The sequence below is a fragment of the Strix aluco genome, chromosome 16 (assembly GCF_031877795.1).
Source record: "Strix aluco isolate bStrAlu1 chromosome 16, bStrAlu1.hap1, whole genome shotgun sequence".
In the NCBI taxonomy this organism is placed as follows: Eukaryota; Metazoa; Chordata; class Aves; order Strigiformes; family Strigidae; genus Strix; species Strix aluco.
The window spans coordinates 15,938,342-15,959,427 of record NC_133946.1 but is presented as its reverse complement, the minus strand read 5'-3'; the positions used below and the strand labels follow the sequence as shown (position 1 = coordinate 15,959,427).

General features: G+C 40.2%; 1 protein-coding gene across 5 annotated transcripts in view; it reads right to left on the bottom strand.

The window, feature by feature from the left end:
• The window catches only part of KCNC1 (potassium voltage-gated channel subfamily C member 1), a 131,327-nt gene that overhangs the window by 16,964 nt on the left and 93,277 nt on the right, over window positions 1-21,086 (bottom strand). The window contains exons 3-4 of one of the 5 annotated variants that reach the window (XM_074841676.1): window positions 6,580-6,768; window positions 2,422-4,587 (exon numbers count right to left, since the gene is read on the bottom strand). The exons of 1 other annotated variant lie outside the window; for it this stretch is intronic. In XM_074841676.1, coding sequence (XP_074697777.1) covers window positions 4,451-4,587; window positions 6,580-6,768 — 326 coding nt within the window. In that variant the 3' untranslated portion in view covers window positions 2,422-4,450. Of the gene's footprint in view, window positions 1-2,421; window positions 4,588-6,579; window positions 6,769-21,086 lie in introns of those variants that run through there. 3 more of the 5 variants (XM_074841677.1, XM_074841675.1, XM_074841679.1) reach the window with 3 other exon arrangements.

Here is a 21,086-nt window from a genome sequence, read left to right as displayed (position 1 = left end):
ATGCAGTTCTGGATCCATTTTCTAACTTGAAGTTCAATTTGCATTCAAATATTGTTCTTGAAATATTGTTCCCTTAAGAGTGAAATGTTGCACCTACAGTCCTAGATGAGTGCAGAGGCTTTGGGACTTGTGAACAGACAGGTATTTTATGCCCAGACTCAAGTGAGTGACTTAAAAATAACGTGCATAATTTAAGCATGTTTTCATGAAGTTAAGTTAGCTTGTGAGCTCAGAGACAAAGGTGCTTCCAGGATATATGTGGAAAGCAGAGAAGCAGGCTGCCTCGTTTTGAAACTATGAAAAGGATATGCAAAGTGACAGGGTAGTAACTGCACTTGTTTTTTCTTCAGGATGTCTATTTTGTAAGCAGCTCTGTGCTCAGTTCTTTTCTGAATGCTCTTGCCTTAGCCCTGCTTGCTCTCCTCTGTATTTCAGTCTGCTCATTTGTCCTCGCAACCATTTGTTTCAGTGATGTATTTTCTTTTTGGCCCTGAAACTTTAAGGAGAGAGAAAGCAATTTATGTGAAAAATCACTTTATCCAGATTAATGACTGCTGCGCTTGACTGTTATCACAATGGTATTAGCTAGATTTTTTTGTTGGAGTGAGAGAACAGAAACCACTTCTTAGATCCTTGCTGTCTGAAATTGTAGTTGTGGAGACACATCAGGTTGCTTCAGAAAAAACAAGTACCTTCATGCAGTCAGAGGAAAAGCTGTATGTGTAGAAGGTGTGGCTGAGGTGTGCTTTTCATGTTAGCAAGTAATATGCCACTAATTGCCAGGGGGTTCAGATGAAGGACCAGCATCGGGTCCTATAGCTGGAGGTGCATTGCCAAAGGCTGAGTTTGTAGAGGAAGAAACCAGGATGTTCATTCCAGCAGAAACGGGCAGAGTGTAACTGAACATGCTTCTGCTCTTACTTACGATGGTGTGAAGTCAGAAGTAGTCGGTGGTGTTATTGCAAGCCTGAGGTCAGAATCCAGCCACATGCAGAGTTCTAATGCTTTAATCAAGATATGTATCTCCTGTGGTGGGAGTGGGCAGGCCTGAAGGAATTAATGGTTTAATCATAATACCCCAGCAAAAGTTCCTTAAATGTAAGGTAGCTGGGATGATGTGGTAAATTTCTCTTAGGATTCAGTGTCAGGATTTGGTGCAACAGCTCCTGAAATTTTCCAGTAGTCTCGGTCTTTCCTTGTGTTGTCAGAGCTGCCACAGTTTTGCAAGGGAAACTCCAGGGTCAGATGGACCTTAAACTTTAGAGCACCTCCTGAAGGACGGTGGATGGGAAACGCTGTTCTGTTTCTGAAGAGGTTATAGAAGTCACCCAAAAGACATGGTTACCCCAAATCAGGATAAGCTGAGAGGAGTACCTAAATGAAAATGGGACTGGTAGATGTAAAAAGTTGCACAGAATGACAGTTGCCTTAGGGCATGTGTACCCAGCCTGTTAGATAAGGCTTATATATATGCAAAGCACAGTGGAAGGGGAAGACCTACGTGGGATTTACAGGGCTGAATTGTTAGTATTCCTTATGGTAATGGAGAATTTGAGAAGCCTTCATGCTGGGCCCTTGAGTTAGTGTTAAATAAAAAATAGGGCAGATAAATCTATTTCTGGATTCTTAATACATTATAAGAGGAAAAGTAGTTCATTAGGCAACTTTTGGATCCTGGATTAACCTGGATCTTACTTCTGGAGGTAAGAAAATGCCCATTTATCAGCTGAGAATAACACCATAGAAACAGTGGGAGAAAAATAGTTCTTGGGAGAAAGGATAGACAACTGAAGTAGAAATCAAGTACATAATGCTACATCAAAGACTACAAAGAAGTTTTCTAATTATGTACAAATTCAGATTATCAGCCTTTCTTCTGTTCCTAAAACACAGCTTGAGGTCTTCCTTGATTTTCCTTTTGGGGTAGAGTTTTGTGAAGACGAGGTCCAGCTGCAGTTATTTTTTTGTTTATAATTTAGCACTTACCAGAGCCATGAGTGTTTCTTCTGGTTTTTGGGGTTTAATCTCTACTTCCTCCAGACCATAGGGATACTATTCTTTTATATTTCCATTCTCATTAGCAGTCTCAGATGCCATAGCTTGCCTAGAATGTTGCCAGCTCTTTTGAAGTTCCTCACATGAGGATAAAGGTGTATCCTTCCTTATAGAAGTACTTTACCAAAAATGCTCAAGCAACTAGAATGCTGTTGACATATAGTCCATAGCTGTCATTGCAGCATCTAAAATGAAATTTAATTTCATTGTGTTTCTTGGTTCTTACTGCTGCATGTTTTGTGTGGCTAATAAAGTGCGACTCGGACCCCTGGATTTCTTTCGGAGTTTCATATCAGGTAGACTGCTGTGGCTCAGTGAAAAACAAGTGAAGGACGGGGCCCAAAGAAGTAAGAAAAACTGAATTCATTTAGTCAGCTAAAAAGACAAACTTTTATTATTGTTGGGGAGGGAAAAGGAAGATACCTAGATAATTATAGGGGTTTTAATCTTCCCTCATAAAATTACTAATGGTGTGAATTCTTCAGACATCAGTTGTATCAAGTGTTTGCAGGCTTCATTTATTATCTACTAACCAAAATTAGCATTGTAGAACCAAAGCAATACCAAGCTTTTCTCCTACATTTCTGTTGAGAACACTGTATTTATTCAAGATTTTAGAAGCAAGTCTCTGGAAACCCCTGATCGCTTCAGAAAAGGATTCCCCTTTACACTATACAGCAGGCACTGAAACCATGATACAAAATTTATTTCATGCTAGAATTGTTTTGCATAACATTGTGCATGCATTTTACTCAGTACTAAATTGCATACAATGCTGTTGTCTTGTTTCTTAAACTTTGAGACCATTTATACTTGAGTATTTTCCTGATTTTGTACTATAAGTCCCAGTTTTAAAATAACACCTCTTTTGTTTAAAATTCATACTGATTACTTAATATGAACAATTTATGAAGGGTCTTTACGTTGGATCTATACATCAATAAAATACAACATAACCAGAGCTGGAAAATTAAATCTAGACCAGCTGTTACTGTCAGGTCCGAAGGAAGGTCCCATGTGTCACAAGCATGCCAACAAAAACAGACAGGAAAAAGTTTTCTTATTTTTATACACTTCTAGTTGGATTTAAAGTTCTTGATTTCCATGTCGGTGTGATGAACTGTGAAGGCGTGGTCAATATGACCGATGACTGCCTGATTGCACTTTTTAAAACCATTACTCTGTATCTTGTATACAAAAAGAAGCGATCCATAGCAAAGAAATGTACAGTTTTATAATGTTTTACATTTTGGCTACAACAATGTATGTAAAAGTAAAGAGCTTTGAAAGAAAATATATAACTTTGCTTTTTTTTCTCCTTAATCATACATTTGCAGTGTTTCTTGGGTTTTGTTTTTTTGTTTTTGTTGTTGGTTTTTTTTTTTTTAAATTTTTGTCTTCATGCAATTCATGCTATGGAACAAAAAAATAGATTAAAAAAAAAAAAAAAAAAGGATCTTCTACAGTTTTGTTACATTTTGGCCGTAGAAAAAGCCTGCATCTCTAGTACAACTCCAAAACCACGAAGAATCATCCATAAAACCTGCATGGAGCGAGTTAACTTTGTCCAAATGAGAAGGTCTTCTATGCCTGCACAGTTCCACACAGATGTTTATTAGCCATCAATGTTCATCTCCATCTTGCCTTGTCAGGTCACTCTGACTGCCTCTGTTGGCATATATTTAGCAATGACTGGACTTTCTTTGCAAAGATCTGCATGTAAAGAATACAATCAGTACTTGAGCTTCTTCCCTGCGCTTTTCACATCAAGCTCGGCATCTTAGTTTTAAAGGAAGGAGGAAAAGGTGAAATAGCTACATGCAGAGGCAGCCATATTCTTCTTCAACAGGATTTTTTTTTCCATGCAGTCAGCCAGACTGAGACCTCTCTACAGTGTGTCTGAGTATTGCTTTCAGCTTAAAATAGGCGCCCATGCAAAGTTTCATCCTACTGTGCTTGTTTGCTCAAACTCCTGCAGGGTTCCTATGGCTCAAAAATATCCTGAGAAAAGCAAAATCTTCCATCGTTGGCATGTTTCAGCATCGACTAAATGCCTAACCCATTTCATACAGAGCCAGTAGATCCACCATTAGCCAAAATAAGCATATACTAGCAGGATGCACCAGGAAGGAAACTATCTGGTGCATCTACCCTTCATCCTACGTACTGATACCATGCAGCGCGTATGGCCCACCAGTACTATGTAAAAGCCTGCCTATTGTCATCTGAGTGCTATTTAGGAGTGTTGTCACCTAGCATCAGTAGTAACACCGTTCCCAGCAGGTGCTACTGTGAGACATTGCATCTTCAGACTTAGTCACCTGGATTATATGCAACATAGCATAGGCTAATTGAAAATAAAGCTTTTTAGACCATTCTCTGCTACTGATCCATGCTACAATATAGATGGGATGGGAGACCAAGAACGTCTCACTGGACTAGGAGAGCTGTAGGGCGCAGACACTGAGGATAATCCTATCGCTTTTCCACTTATGCCAGCTATGCTGTTAAGGCTCCGTGACATTTCGTAACCTTCATTTAAAAGAAAAATGCAAAGTACAGCATTGGATCAATGACAGAATGGACTAAGAATGAGGTCAACATTGTAGCCAGTTCAATAGCATCTGCATGCATGGACATGCCGAGAGTAGTATCGCTTGCAACGTGACTCAGAAGGCCATTGAAGTACAGATCAAGTTTAAAATATGTATATATATAAAAAAAATCATCATTTCTCAAGGATGGTCAGGCTATGTTATTGATCCTACAGGCAACAACATGGTTGTACTGTGAAAAAAAAAGTGTCAGTGGGAGGGATTTTCTATGTCTCCGTCATACATTCATGCATACCTCTCCCTTCCACTTCATGCATTTTGACCTCAGGCAAAATTAAGGTTTCTGGTATCTTTGGGGGCGGGAGGGGGAAAAGGCAGCAAAATCCATAAAATTTATTGTGTTGCTATAGAGATACTACTCCTTTGTTCTCAGCATTTAAAAAAAAAAAAAAACAAACAAAAACCAAACCCAAACTTGCATGCATACTGTTTCCCTCCCTCCCTCCCCCCTTCTTTTTCAAACATGCACGTAAACAGCTCAGCAAGTGTACAGAGAGTTGCACAAACTATGGATGAAATTCTGTTGGAACAACAATTAAGATGCTCTCAACGTGTTTCAAACAGGCCAACAATATGCTGACGTATATTACTCTTTAGCCAACCAGCCCCTGTTTCATTCAGTAACGAGAGGCGGTTGCAGTGCATCGTGAAAACCATACATTCCTCATCCCAAAGGATGTGCCATTTGGAGTGTTCCCCTGATCCACTGGAACCACCCGACCTCGCCCAGGCTGAATGAATGTGGCCAATGCTTATCCAATACAGAATCAAGTAAAACGCTTTGCTACAAAGGTAAATTTTAGAGGATATACTTTCATATGAAAGTCTTGTCGTCCAACTATATCTTTGTTGATGATAAGCTTTAAACTTATAAATACATACACTATCTATAACTGGCATTTACTATAACTATTGCCCATCATACAATGGCACATGGGAATTCTATACTCCATACTCAGTGTATGGTTACATCATACAATCTTTGCAGTTTTAAAATATTGACTATATGATATACTATATACAGTACACCAGTGATAAACACTGATTTGAAGAGAGAGATTTCCAGTTTTCGCATTCCTTATCAACTTTGATGCATATATACGTAACTGTAATTTTGGTTTGTATGGTTTCCTCATGTTAAATTATTCAAACAAAACAGCCTATTTGAAGAAGGGAAGGTTTTTTTCATTTGATTTTACTTCTGTTGCTAAATAGACTATTCTGACCATTAGCAAACTAAAATGCAGTTACTTCTGAGAGATCTGTAGCTGTCAGAAGTCTGAGAAACTAACTAGTAATGATTTATTTATGAAAGGAAAGTGATTTTAGATGGATTGCTTTCCAATTGTAAGACACCTGTGCTAACAGATGTTCTCATATGCTTCTCTTTCTCTGTTGAACTAAACAGCTATGAATATCCAAATAATTTGTTTTAGTGCTCTGTTAGGGTAGCCAAATAATCATTTCATATTTCTTGAGGATGTTTTGCTTTTGTGTTTTATCTTTTCTGTCTGCCACCTCCAAGTCTGTGCTCCTCAGAGTTTGGTAAGATCTGTGAGCTTTCCAAGTGGCAAACCTTCATTGCTATGAAATGTTAATTGGCGTCTCCTTGGAGGATGGGCTGATTTAAGGACATTGTAGAGCATCCTCCACTAAAGCTTACTGCACCAGCTGGGGTGGAAGACTTGACTGCCTAGCATAGCTGCATGGGGTAGTTACAGCTCCTCAGGCTTTTCTTTCTGAAAGAAATAGGTTAGAAACTCCAAATGCAGACATCAGGTGGTGGTTTCCAGCCCAAACGTGCATCTCTACAGCAAGCGCACTATTGCGTGCTACAGCTACAGCTGACTTTCTCTTATTTATTTAAAACGGTTGCTAACTACATGGTTACAGGACCCCAGCTACATACCCTTTCTTATTCCTCCATCAGGCGGGCAGGGATATTCCCCGGTTGATAAGAGGAAGCAGGGTCCATATCTCTCCCGAGTGCCAGAGCGGGTAAAGGGCAGGCCCTCATCAGGCGTAATAGCCTGGTCTATGTGGGGACAGTCTTCGTTTGCCAGCGCCGCCTTGGCCACCTCACCATTCAGTTTCGAATCTTCAAACATATAAGCAGAAGGCTATTGAAACACTATGCACTGTTTATTAGAGTTCCAGCTGCAAATTAAGGGTTCACAGCTAAAGAGTTCTATAGCGACACTATAAAAGGTAGCACATCTGTCCTAGACACTGCGTTCATGTGCACTGCACCAAAATAAAATAAAGTCTGTTAAGTGGGAGGAGAAAGAAAACGTGATCACGTTAGGTGTAACAGCAGCCACCTGTACTTCCGCATAGAGGGGCAGTTTCAGAAACGGGCGTGCATTGGTTCCTAGTCCTGCGAGCAGAAGACTGCGGTTAGAAATCGGATTATGTTTTTGCATGACATCGGATGGTGCATGAATGACCTGTTTGTCATGAAGCCTACTGTCACTCAGAGCTTTGGAGAGGCAGTGGACTGTGAGTTGTGTTTTAGTATTTGAGTATATTCTGTTTGTGCTGATTTATACCTGTGTGCAATATTACTGAGGGGAAAATTCCTGCTCTTCCCCCCCACCCCCCCCCCAAAAAATTTACCCGGATTATTTTATAGCATTTCCGGTATCAGTCATGCAGAATGGCTGTACACGTTTTAGACACACAGAGTACATTACATATGGAAATACGACAGCAGAATGTGGATTTTAAAAAAAGCAATCCATTTTCTGATGTTTTCCTCAGAAACACATACAGTATTTGCAATGCCAGCACAGGACACTACATATAGAAAACACTACAGCAGGCCATGAATTTGGAAAATAGAGCAAAATTTACTCTCAGCTGTAAATAATGGAAATAGATTGCCAGATTTGCCCGTTTTGCTCCACACATTCCCATGAGGATAGACTGAGCATAGTATGTTTTCTCTGTGTGACTTGTTTGACATTTATAAAACAATTTAAAGTGCTATTTAGGGTAGGATTTATTTTAGGGTTTTAAAGTGCAAATTAGCGTATTGAGAATATACTCGAAATATGGCACAGCTCAATATGACTATTTTAGTTGAAGGGAGGAAAAAACAGTCAAAATGTGCTTTCTGAAGTTTCACAAATGCTGAGATACGTTAACTGAGTGGTATTGGCGGCATCCTACACCTCGGTTGCACAATGCTTATTACTTAGACGCTGTAAGGCAATGGGTGGTCCTGCAAGTCTTTAAGGAAAGACAAACTCAACGGATACACTTAATTTCAGTGCCTCTTCCAGATTCGCATACTAGCTTGTTCTGAACACTACATGATACTGTCATTTATTTTTCAGTGGTTTTGAAGCCAAGTAATAAAACAAGCCCAAAAGAAAAAATACATTAGATAGGGTTTGGAGATATGATTCTGATCCTCTGGTTTCAGATGGACAACATCGATGAGTAGCAGGCAAAAGCCTTTCCAAGTTATAGTTGTTGCTCTGTACACACACACACACACATGCACACACACACACACAGATGTATATGACACATACTATGATTCTATCTATGCCCCATTAATTGCATTCTATGCCTTTACTTTTATTTAGATGTCACTGGTTTGTCACAATGTAAACAGTATTTTCTGCAGATCTCACCTCTGCCTCCTTTCTTCTCCATGCAGAACTAGCCAATTATTTCCTGAATGGGGGAAGTAGTAATGTTTCGTTTTGTGAGCAATGAAATAATGAGGTCTCTTAATACATTTTAAAAAATGCAAAAGCTATAGGTGCATTTTAATACTTGTAGACACTAATTTCAATAGGATTCTAAAGTTTTAAGGTTGCACTGAGTTGCAGTTCCTTTCTGTTCATAATACTCAGTGCTGTTTAATACCTCTCTTTGCACAAAAACCTGGCACGGCTGCCATAGTAACCGTGATATTGCAGGTACTGAGCTGTTGATTTAAAAATCACTTAACTGTGTTTGGGGAGAGCTGCTGTCCTCATGGGGATGAGCAAAGAACCAAGCTTTTTCATAAGCCTCAACTGCTGCAAGCTGGTGGCTCTAATCCTGATATGAGGGAGGCAGCTGTGTCAGCAGAGCACTACACTGAAATCTCTTGAGACTCCCATTGCTACACCTGAGCCTGGGCTCCCCAACTAAGCTGTTAGTGGTGGAGGGAGCACTGGTCCATTTCTGGAGCTCAAAACACCTCTGAGCAGATTGGTTGTGGGTCAGGGTGCTCAATGGTAACAGCCATTGATCCTTTTGGAAGCAGGTTACAGGCTCTCGTGCTTGAATGACAAGAAAATTGACCTTGGAATTAATTTCTTAAAATGCATTGTACAACCCTAGCCACTTGAGCTGGAACTTGCTCTTGCAGCCTCCTCAGGGTCCCTTAGCACTGATGAATTTTTCTGTATACTTGTTGAAAATCGTTCTATTCAATAGGAAGAGAACAGAGTAGCTGGAGATGTGGACAAATCACTGATGTGATTTTGTCCTACTAATGTCCCTTGAATATTCCATGCATGGGCCATGCATTAGGGATTACATCCTGGATAGCAATGCTAATCCACAATGACAATTTTGCTAAATATTTAGGAAGCAAAGAAATCACCAGCACAGAAGGCTGCATCTATTGCTAGTGTATATAAATAACTGTCAAGTAGAGTAGTTGTGTTCCAAACCACTGTCTGCAGTACATAATTCTCTGAACGTAGGACTTGACAATCACATGATATTTAATATGTGATTAGTTTGTTATGGGAATAAAAAACCATCACTGATGTCATCAGCCCACAGTTAGAAGTTCCCGTTGTTTTCATTAGAAGATCTACATGCTGAACAGTTTCAGGAATGAGGTCTAAAGATGGAATGAAATGGTGATTTTTTAGGTTGATTTCTCAAGTTTTAATTTGCATGTTTGTTTTTTCCAACTCCTTGAGAGAACTCCAGATAAAGCAAAACTACTGAAACCATTACTGTCTGGTGACTACCAGTCTAGTTATACCAATGATGACTACTACTAGGTGCGTAAAACTTCTGAGACTTGATTCTGGCCTACCAAATTCACATGAGTCTTTCCGTCCCTGCTAGCAGAATCTGAATTAGGCTTGTACAGCATTGTTTGTTGTTCTGTAGGTTCTGTTTCATGAAGAAAAGTCAATGTTATCATCTCTGTTTTACAGATGGGTAAAAGTACCATGCAGTGAAGTGACTCGCCCAGTGCTATAAAACAGGTTATTTACAACAAAATCTTCTGACTCTCAGCTTGGCACCTTATCTCCATAATTGTCCTATCTGTGAATACCTAGTTAACTGCACCAGCTTTAAACATTCTCCTGCAGAGATTTAGCTGAGAGACTAAAGAAAGTGTTCAGCAGATCTCCCAGGTGAGTAGTTTGTTTCACAACTACCTCATTTGTGTGGTTTCCACTTTCTTTTTTTTTTTTTTTTTTTCTGTCTTATATATCTCCATTTGTAGAAAAGTACTATTAAAATGTCTTGGGTGTTTCTGAGCAAACAGTGAATTTCAAAATGGGGGGAGAGATTCTGAAAAAAAACTTAGGAGAACTGCTGGATTTTGCATTGTGGAGAAGCACAGTGGAGACTACCCATGTACTTGCTGCATGGCTCATCTCTTTTGTCACAGCAAATGGTTTCACACTGTCATAGTGACTTTACCAGTGCTGCTGGTTTTGATTATAAGCTAGAGCCTGACACTGAGTCTCCATCTATTTGAACTACATCTTACATTCAGAGTATCTGTGGACATAATTGTATGATATATTCATTGACCTCAATCTATGCTTGGAAAGGTGGCATTTGTACAGAACTGGTTCCTACACTGGAAAGTAATCCCAGTCCTCTTCCCTTAAGCAAACACTGCCATTCTCCAACAGCTGCCAAAGAACAAGTTCCTGGTCTACCCTTTGTACCTTGGATGTCTTCAGAAATTGTGTGTGGGTCAGGGATGGCCCTGTTTCCTCTTGGGATTGTAGCTACCCCCCGCTCCTTTGTCTTCCATGTGTCTACAGAGCTATGTAGTGGTCACTTACTCCAAAGACTGGATGAGTTGAAAGGCACTCTCAGGGTGCACCGTTTTCAGTCCTCATAGGAACTTCTGTAGGTCATAACCACTTTGAAACAGGGCTGAAAGAAACTCCACAATTCATAGCATGGTATCCATGCATATTTACCTATGAGTCAGTATCTGGCTATGTGAACCGTGCCAGATTCTTTGACACTGTGCTAAAGAAGATGGGGTATTCTCAGCCCTCGATCACACAGCAATTAAGAGACATAGTGGTGTTTCTTTTGGTCAAGTTAGGTCACTGGCAATCTCTTCCAGAGGAACGCAGACTGTCTTCCGGCTACCCTTGTTTAAAGATTAAGAGACAAGAACCTAGCTTGAGTACCTACAGCTTCCCTGAATAGCCATTTGCCATTCCACAAAGGCTCAGGGGACTTCAGGGTTCTGCAGCCCTGTTACAAGGGAGGGGATTGACAAGCAGGAAGGAGGTAGGAGCAACTGAGTACAAAACAGGGCCGGAACTGAGAAAAGAAGTTGCTTGAAAGATGAAGATCTTTCTACTGGGGAGACCTTGTCTGGCTAAAGTAACATTCCACACCACCACCCCATGCACACGTAAAAATGAATCTACAGCTTGTCTAGATCTGCACTGTTCTCTTACAGCCCTGATCCCAGACCTGGGACTGCCATTATTACAGTCTGGATAGTCCCACTCCTGACCGATTGAGAGTGTCCTTTGGTTCTCATTCAGAGCATGAGGGTCATTTTCATTTGCTCACTTTAAACCACTGTCACTAACCCTAACATGCACAGTAGCTGTTGAAGTCTCTTATGAAGAAGGATCTCCATGAGGTCTATCATAGCAGAGACTTTTAATCCAGCTGGATCCCTGAAGAAAGTAATTGTATGTAGTCCACTGAGTGAGTTACTCTTCTATTTTTCAGTCCTCTCACACTTTTCTGGTGATACAACAGGGCTGTTAGTGTGGCACACATTAGTTGTGTCATACTGTGCTGGCAACAGGAAACTCTCTTGGTGTGATGGTTTTCCCTGGCTTTTGGACTAGTGACAGAATGGTACAGGAACAGAGGTGGCATGGCCAAGGTGAGGGTGGAGAACTGCTGTGCTTTAGCTTTTCTTAGCTACACGCCTATTAGCTGGAAGTGGGAAGTAGAGCAGCTGTGAGGCTGCTGTAGTTGCTGCTGGAGGACAGAATTTCCCTGCTGTCTTTATTCTAGAGAAAATGCAAAGACTTTACATTCCTTTTTGCATCTTATTTTTGCAGCATCACTTTTGCCTGATACTTCTTGTGCTAAGCAAATGGTTATGATGAAGTTAAGAGTATGAATCCAAGTATTCAAAGACATTTACTCTGATTTGTGGAGGGATTAAGAGCTGCTCAGCATCTGAAAATACCCATTGACTTTATATCCCTAAATTTCTCTCTGAGATGTTGCATGGAAAGTAAATATTTACAGTTCAATTCCCTAGTCTCTGGAGTCTCTTTAATTCAAATTTCACTCCTGTTAGCAAGTTGTTTCTGTTTTAGTTGTCTGGATAGTGTTTACCGACCCATTAACATTTGTTGGCCGCTCACCAACTGCATCAGTATAAATCTCTTTATTTTTTTATACTGGACTCCATCTAAACTGTGCTGTGCTTCTTCACTGATTAAGGGAGGGACAGAGCATAATAGTGAATCAGGAAGTAAAGGAACTGCACACTGAGAAACATATGCTTTTCTTGAGTTAGTACATGGCTATAGCGATTTCTGAGTTAACATAGAATTTACTGACAATTGAGAATAAGATTAGTAGCAATAAAATTCATGCTGTCCCTCTAGAAAATTATTAGAAATGTCTATTGGCTATTTTTTATCATTCTTTCAAAGTAGTGTTTGGGGGTCATTGGAGGAGACTGTAAACAAAATACTTTGCTCAGGACCCGATTCAGCAAAATAACAATTATGCTTCTGTGCCAGACCATCTTCAGCTACAGAAATCAATTTTTGTGGGCTCCAGAGCCTCATGCAGGATTAAGAAACATGGATCCCATGGGTAGGGGCTCATTTTTGTTGTTGTTAAATCAGGTCCTTAGAGTGAAAGGGATAAACTATAACAAATTAGGAAAAGAGTTATGGAGAAGATATATTAAACCACAGACAAAGGATGATGAAATGATGAAATTATGACTTGGAGAGTATGGAAGGAAGTATAGCATAGAGAAGAACAGCATAGAAAATATGGGTTTAAACCTCTGAAAATGAGTAATGATGTGTCAGCATGGGCATCACTGGTTTTCAAAATGGCAACGAAAAAAATCCTAAATTGGTAGGTTTGGGAATTTTTTCTGCTGGAGAGTAATGAAAATTAATTTTTCCCATGCAGACTATCTGAAAAAAAGAAGATAATTTAACTAAGTAGTTCTATTGTCATACCAAGTACTTACTCTTTGCATTAATACCTTGCATCAGGTTTTGTGTCACAATCTCAGTGAAGTTACCTATAGTCTGTGACATTCCTTGTTCTTTTGCATTAAAGAACTGTATTGTAATCTCCTCGGCTGCCCAACATGGAGCTCAGGTTGATGGGAATTGGAGAAAAACTTCACAGAATAAAATGTGACAGTCTGTAACATACACAAGTTGCAAGCAACGTACAGTAATAACAAGTAAATGTTAACAAACAGAGCGAAAGAGAGAAAGAGAAAAAGAGAGAGAAAATGTGAAGAACATGTAAAAGAATTAAGATTCCTATATAACAACTCAGTTTTAGTTACCCCAATATTCTAAGGCCATTAAAAGAAAGGTCTTTATTAGTTCTAGGTATCTTTATTAAAGTTTTCTGATTTTTATATTACTGCATATTTTGAAAGTTGCTATGAAGCTCTTCTGAGTAGATACCACACTGATGGACTTTACACTGGCACGAGAGCAGAATTTAGTATGCTACATGAATACGCAGAATCCTTCCAACCCAACCTACCTCTTCAAAATTTACTCACCACCGTGTTGACCTGGGTCCCTCCAAGAAGCCGTGTCCCCCAGTAAAGGCACTCCAGTGATGGTGGTGACCACCTCTCCCAGTACTAACTGGCCAACATAGTAACGTCACTCCCAGAGAATATCACCTTTGAGAGGTACTACTTCTTGAAGTGAGGTGACAGTATGTTGGCTGCCTACCTATTGGTACCGCTAGAGGAAATACCGGAGCTCTAGTTAAGTAGACCCAGTGCATCCTGCTATTACAGGTATTATTGGATATGTGCTTAATGCAGTGCTGGGAACTGTTGCTCCTGGAAGTGCTGCATTGCAAAGAGCTCTGGAAGATCCTTCCTAGTTTTATCACTTGTACCCATCGTGGACTTCTGAGAGTCTCACTAACACTTATTCTGTAGAGCACAGTGGGTCGTGGACAGGTCAGGTAGAGGTTGCAGGAAAATGCAGTCAGGTGAGTCATGCTACAATCTTATATTACCGCTCTGACTGAGGAATACAGTATGATGATCTCTACAGTATGAAAGGTGTTGAGACATGGAGCATGGATGAATACAAAGAACAATGACAGCAGGAATGGTAGATTGCTTGTTATTTCGGCTTTGAGCTTATAAACAGACAAGCAAGTAACCAAAAGGCTTGGAGAAAATTTCCATCAAGTACAGAGTAAGAGGGATATAAGCAAGTGGACTGGGCACAGAACTGGGACCTCACGCCCCAGACCCTTTCGTCCCTGGCCTTTTGTAGTAATGGGTAAGTCATCCCGTCTGTCTAGTCCTACTGCCAGCAGAGATGTACTTCTTGCACAGAGGTGCCTTTTGTTGTACCTGTCCTGCAAACACCAGTCATACTGTCCAGCAGAAGGGAGGGATGCCCGGAATACCTCTTACATATCCCAGGAATGCATTCTGCACTGGATGGCAGGGGAGCTGCAGTGGCAGGCATGTGCTTGAGAAAGAGGATTTGCCATGTTTACATCTGCCTTGTGCTGGAGGATTGGCACGGGTTGGCCTTATTTGGCTGGAGTGCTATTATCTGTGTTTTCCCATCACTAAAAGTACCTTGTGCTCATTAAGTTGTTAAGACATGAAAAGTCCTAAGATTTATTATTTAGTTCTGCAATTGTTTTTCAGCCTAGTGAAGTCCTGCCCCTACACACACTTATCCCTAGCTGTGGCCAGACTACAGGGAGCTGTGTGGTGAGATTAAAAAAATTTTTTTTTTTAATGTCTCACATAGTGCCAGCGAAGCGGGAAACCGAAAGCACTGCACTTGAATTCATAGCTCTTCCTTTTTGTTTTCAAATGACTTGGTATAGAGGATGTTATTTTTTATTCAAATTCTAAAGTAAACAAGCACCATAGTACAAGTGACACCCACCAGTTGTATCTCTACAGGAAATAACAGATGAATAATTGTACAACAAAGTATTACATTGTCTTAGTTATAAATTCTGCTTTGCATGTGATCCACAGCTGTGAGATTGCAGAAATGCCCCATGGGGCAGGGGGCAAGGAATAGATCCAGATTGCTTCTACCTAACTGTAGGCACTTAACTGAGGATCTTAAGTTAGAGCTGCAGTCACCTGAGATCACTTACAGAGAAAGCCACCTCTAGAAGGCAATTCAGATTATAAATAAGTGAATTATTCTCTGAGACTGCCTGACCCTTCTTTCAATATAAGAGGGACCTCAAGCAAATGTATCTTAGGTTAGATGATAAGAATTGAGTGTTGTTCCTTTTATTTTGAACTGTTACAATTTCTACATCAGATCCAGAGGACTCTATCTTCATAGAACCCTAAAATGGTTTGGGTTGGAAGGGACTTTAAAGATCATCTAGTTCCAACCCCCCTGCCATGGGCAGGGACACCTTCTACCAGACCAGGTTGCCCAAAGCCCCGTCCAACCTGGCCTTGAGACCTTCCAGGGAGGGGGCAGCCACAGCTTCTCTGGGCAACCTGTGCCAGGGCCTCACCACCCTCACAGGGAAGAAATTCTTCCTTATATCTAATCCAAATCTACCCTCTTTCAGTTTAAAACCATCACCCCTCATCTTATCCCTACACTCCCTGATAAAGAGTCCCTCCCCAGCTTTCCTGTAGCCCCCTTTCAGTTTCTCTGGAGCCTTCTCTTCTCCAGCTGAACATCCCCAACTCTCTCAGCCTGTCCTCATACAGGAGGTGCTCTAGCCCTTTGGATCTGCAGTGACTTTAAGATGCGATCATTACCTCATTTGCTATTTTGGAGTGATGGATTTTGGATTTTTAAAGGCTAGGAACGCTAAGTATAGGGAGGAAAGAAAAATCATCTCCCTATTACCTTTTCCACTGCCTTTCTTGGTGGTTTTTATGTCCAATGCATTTAAACATCAAAGTCTTTTGAGCTGAAACAGACCTAAACTCTTTGCAGTTACCTTGCTGTCTACTGTCCACCTTACAGAGAGGGTCAAAGGTTTTATGACACTAAAATTAGATGAGATTTTTTTAATGTTCAGAGGCATTTGATCAGAGAACTTGCTTCCCCATGGATTGAAGGACCACCATGGTGACTACATACCTATGGCTTTAACAATGGTTTGCTATCCATAAAAGCCACTGAAGTTCACAAACTACAGTGTAATGTTAGGCAGCATAATGGGCCTGTGACAAGAACTGCCAAGAGTCTCCAGCTCCCACTGAGCATTGGCACTAGAATTACAGTGCTCAGCACACTTCTGACGTTAGAACCAGTGTGTTGCACAAGGAATACAGGTTATTTAGGTTATGGTGACAGAAGGGATGAAAAATGAAGTCCTGAGAAAAGAGCAGTTCCTTCAGAAAGCATGAGTGATAAAGCTGAAATGGGTAATTCCACATTATTTCTTTAAAAGGAGATCAGCTCTCTCTCAGGAAATTGCACTGAAATAATACGTTCCTAATGTCACAGTTTGCTCCAGTTCATCTGACCATGGAGTACACTGGAGTCACTGTAACTCTGTAGTTCCCCTCTGTCAGTGGTAGACTTGGATAACTTTAATTATTCAGACATAGGGATAGTCAAGGAGTGGGTTATGGAAAATTGTTTTTTGGGTAGGTAAGTAAAACAACCACAGAAGTTTTTCTGAAGCTAAAGGCTGTATTAGTAATGACAGGTGTTTTCCCTCTCCTCTTAGGCACCTGAATTCTAGTAATATTTCTTCCATATTTTACAGCTATGCGATGAGTAGAGAATTTTGCTGTCAGTACACTGTGAAAAAGGCTGCACAATACATTTGTATGAAGATATGATATCCTTGGAGTATAGCTTAAGTAAAGCAGCATGCAAAGGGGATCAGAGAGGTGAGAAATTCTTATTTTGGCCATATTAAAGTCAATATAAACACTGTGTGTGCTGATGTTGTAAACATATATACAAAAACAATAAAAGGTTGGGGTAGATCTCTGAACAAACCCAAAATAACCCATCACCTGTGCTTACGTATTATGGCTGCATTCTTAAGACCATTGCTCTGTGGCACCAGACGGTACTGCAGACATTGAATGAAGTTATGAATTCCCTTCATATTCTAAATTTCTTTTAAAGCGTTGGAAAATGACATTCACCACTTCATCCTGTGGCAACTTTAACCATGCAGTCAGCCTATCCTTCAGGTAAGCACACAGCTCACAGAAGAGAGGGACTGAAGAGCTGAGTAATACTTTAAAAACAAAACTAAGAGCTTTCAAGATTTGTTTTCCATGTTTTGAGGTTTTCTTACAAACTTGTACCTTAAAGTATTTCACTATGTGTACTGAGATTTATTTAGCTCCTTATACCTGTAGGACAGTGTGTGGTATGGGACAGAAATCAGCTAAGTTTAAGTGGTTGAAACTGGCTTTTTCTGTTTTGCTTCTCTTTGAGACAAATTTTGCTTTGCTTTTTTTCTGTTTCACTTCTGTTACGTTACTGACTGGAATACTCAGAAACCTTTAGATAAAAGGTGCTGCAGCACAGCAGACTGTGGTTGACTGGTGCTTATTTAGTTATGTTCAACTAGTGGCTTTGCCACAGACCTTTCAAGTGATCTCACTCAATTAAATTAAGCCATGTGTCAAATGAAAATACTGGAGATTACTTCTGTTTTCTCTTTGCTGTCTACTTAGCCTGTTGGGTATTTGATTGTAATATAGTGGTTGTCACATATACAACAATGACAAAATGAAGCCCTGATCCTGAATGGGGCCTGCAAACAACACTGCAACATAACAAAGTTAACAGTTTGACAGGTGATGTTAGAACTTGGTGTGCATATTTTAAGTGAGGGGACACCTGGTCCTCTATAATTTGAGATGTCCTCGGGTCAAGGAGTTTTAGTCAAATTGGGCAGGTGAGATCTGCTCCTTTCATCAGGCCCAGATCCTCCAGGCACTATAAAGCGATATCTTGAGAATTTACAGGCATCAGAAACTGCCTTGAAGAAGATTCTTTGTATAGATGAAATATCTACTTTCTTAATGCTGCTGGTGAAGGCCTGCCTGCAGCAGTAGCTCTGCCATCCTCTACTCTTTCCTCCACTTTGCTGCTTTCCCAGCCACCCACTGATGGGATCAGGCAGGATGGAGAGCAGGAGGGGTTGCTGCAGAAAGGGGAGACATGGTAGAATCAAAGTCTGACATTCTTTATATCAAATTAAAATCAAGCACTGTTATTTAAAGATACCCTCCTGCCAGGTGTAGATTAGCCCAGGACTGAGCTGCTGAGAGTGTTGGGGACAATTAAAAAATTTAATTCAAACCTACCAGAATTTAAATCCAAACTGTCTTTGCTTTGCCTGCAAATGACCATAGCATCACTGGCAGCAGCTGTGCAGCCTGTGGGCAAAATTCTGCTGTTTGCATGTCCGTGCCAGGAAAGTGCTCCTTAGCCTGAGAGGAGGCACTGGGCCGTGGCTGGGCAGAGCTCCCCGCAGAGCCCCCTTGGCCCTGGGCGTATGGACCGAGAACAGCTGTGAACTGCTGGCTCGGTGCACGAGAGGGCTAGAGAGAGACACTCATATGTGGAACTTTTTCATACTCATCGCTGTTTTGTGAAGTGTTTAATCATTCCACCACACATAATATATGGAATTAATAACTTCATGTGATGTCCTATACACCTGAGCAGCTAAACAGGCTTTTTTTGGAATAATGTATTAGATATACATCATATGACCTTTTATCACCTAGACACTGTCACACTGAAGCTTTACAGTTAAAAATTACAAGAAATATCTTGGACAACTCAGGCATTATTTTAGAAACGTTAGGCACCCATTCTGTGTTCCTAGTACAATGTTAACTGGTTGGTTGTCTACAGTTAGGTGCTATTAACCAATCCAAATATTTTACAGTATGGGAAACATCCACTGCTTGCAAGTCTCTGTTTTCATATAGCATGCAGGTTATAGTTTCAGGAACAAGTCAGTGCCTATGAATGCTTCATATTACATAAGTGAACCTCAACATCCAAGGCAGTGCAGATCTTGTTTTAACAGTTCGGTTCTGATCTTATTACTTTTCTCTTGCACACATATAGGTCTTTCCCTGTTAGGAAGCTAAGAGATGCAGGCAATATTTTTTGCTACTAGTGGTGCATAATAATTATCAGCAACAGAACTCCAGCAACAGTGTTACCGAGTCCATCTTGTTAGCTGAAGTGTAAGTGTGCTTTGTTACTTCTTAAAATATATATGCTTGTATACGTATATAAAAATAGTCTCTCTTAATTATTGCAGAAATAGATAAGTTGCTGTTACTATCAATACTTCATGGATATTGTGGTAACAGCTGATTTTAGAGCACTGATGGTGGCAAAACAGTTCCACATTGAACCAAAATTACACGTATTCTCAGGATACCAGTGTGGAATTGCACTGAACTCGTAGAGTTCTTAGTCCTCTAGTTCCCAGAGAGGACCACAGTAGGTAATGGAAGGAACTTTATAAAGAAGGGATTTCTGAGAAGAAAGTCACTGCAGCTGACTGCTAAAGTACTCAAGAGTCTGGCATCTCTTGCACATTACAATTGGGTCGTTGGCATGTTGCTCACAGTAGGAGACATGCAATATTGTTTGTGCCCTCTTTCCCTCTTGATATGTGATGCCACAAAGACATCTACTTAAAGGAAGTTTGCTGCTTGGACATGCATTGTGATAAGCATTTGCAACCTGAGGGGAATGGATGATAAAACCATACGCTTGTGCGCCAAAGATACAATAGGAAAGGACAGTCTATCAGTCACGTGAATTGTGATTGGCCTGTTGCAATGGAATAGCCTTTAACAAAAAAAATGAAAGCTATTTACCTTCTGAATGGATTTTACATAGTTGCACAAGAGGGAAAAGAAATAAGAAAAGAAGAGAGAAGAGAATAGAAAAGAAGAGAAAGGTTCCCACCAGCTCATCCCCTCCAAAATTAGCATTGGCATCGGTGGAGTCACACACAAAGGAAAGTCTAACTTTCTTTGTGCCTCTCACAATGACATCAACATGCATGGCTATGAGATGACGAGAGAATACCTCACTCACAATGAGTAACAAATTAGAATTTTCTTCAAAGTAAAAAAATGATAACACAAGACCATCATAGGTATATGCTAGCTCTTTCAAAGCATCTCTCTTTGACTAGATGTCAGTTAAAATCACTGGATGGCAATCTGTTCTACCTAATACAACACGGGGATATTCTGAATAGGCTGAAGAGTGTCTACTATGCAACTTGGCTGGAACATCTGCTAAAAATGAAGTTGGCTTTGTTTTCAACATGGTTATCTACTTTGAAATTACTCCATAGAATAAATAGTGATATTCCATGGGTAGAGGTAGATTATGGGGTTTAAATAATCAAATTGGAGCCCCGTAACTTTATGTGCTATATGAGGATTCTCATAAAACTGAGATATTCCCATAATTAACCACTAGCCATGGGATATTATAATATATTCCATGGTGACTAGTATTTTTTCCATTTCCCTCCCCCCTCCCAGCAGAATTAGTATGATTAATTTTGCTCTGGTTTCACCTATTGCTAACATGAATCAGTATAATTAAAAATAAGAATACCATATTATGAGGCAATCACTGTTTAGGCCAAACTGGCCAGTAATGACCAGTCAGACCTTTTCCAGTTGGCCTTTGCTGCTAGAAGGTTGAAAGAGCTGTAACTCACCAACCCATACTTGCAAAAGGAGTATATTTTAGAAAATGTGGTTCAAAACCCTTCATAGTTCTAAATGCTAAATTCTAGTGGAATATTATAGAATAGATTGATTTGCATGCCATGGAATAAACATCCTTACATCTAGTCTTGTCTCAGAGTGAGTCATTTTGCATTAGTGTCAAGAATTTGAGCTGTTGTTCTACTTTGCAGTTAATCATCAGAAAGAGACGGGATTGTCTCATG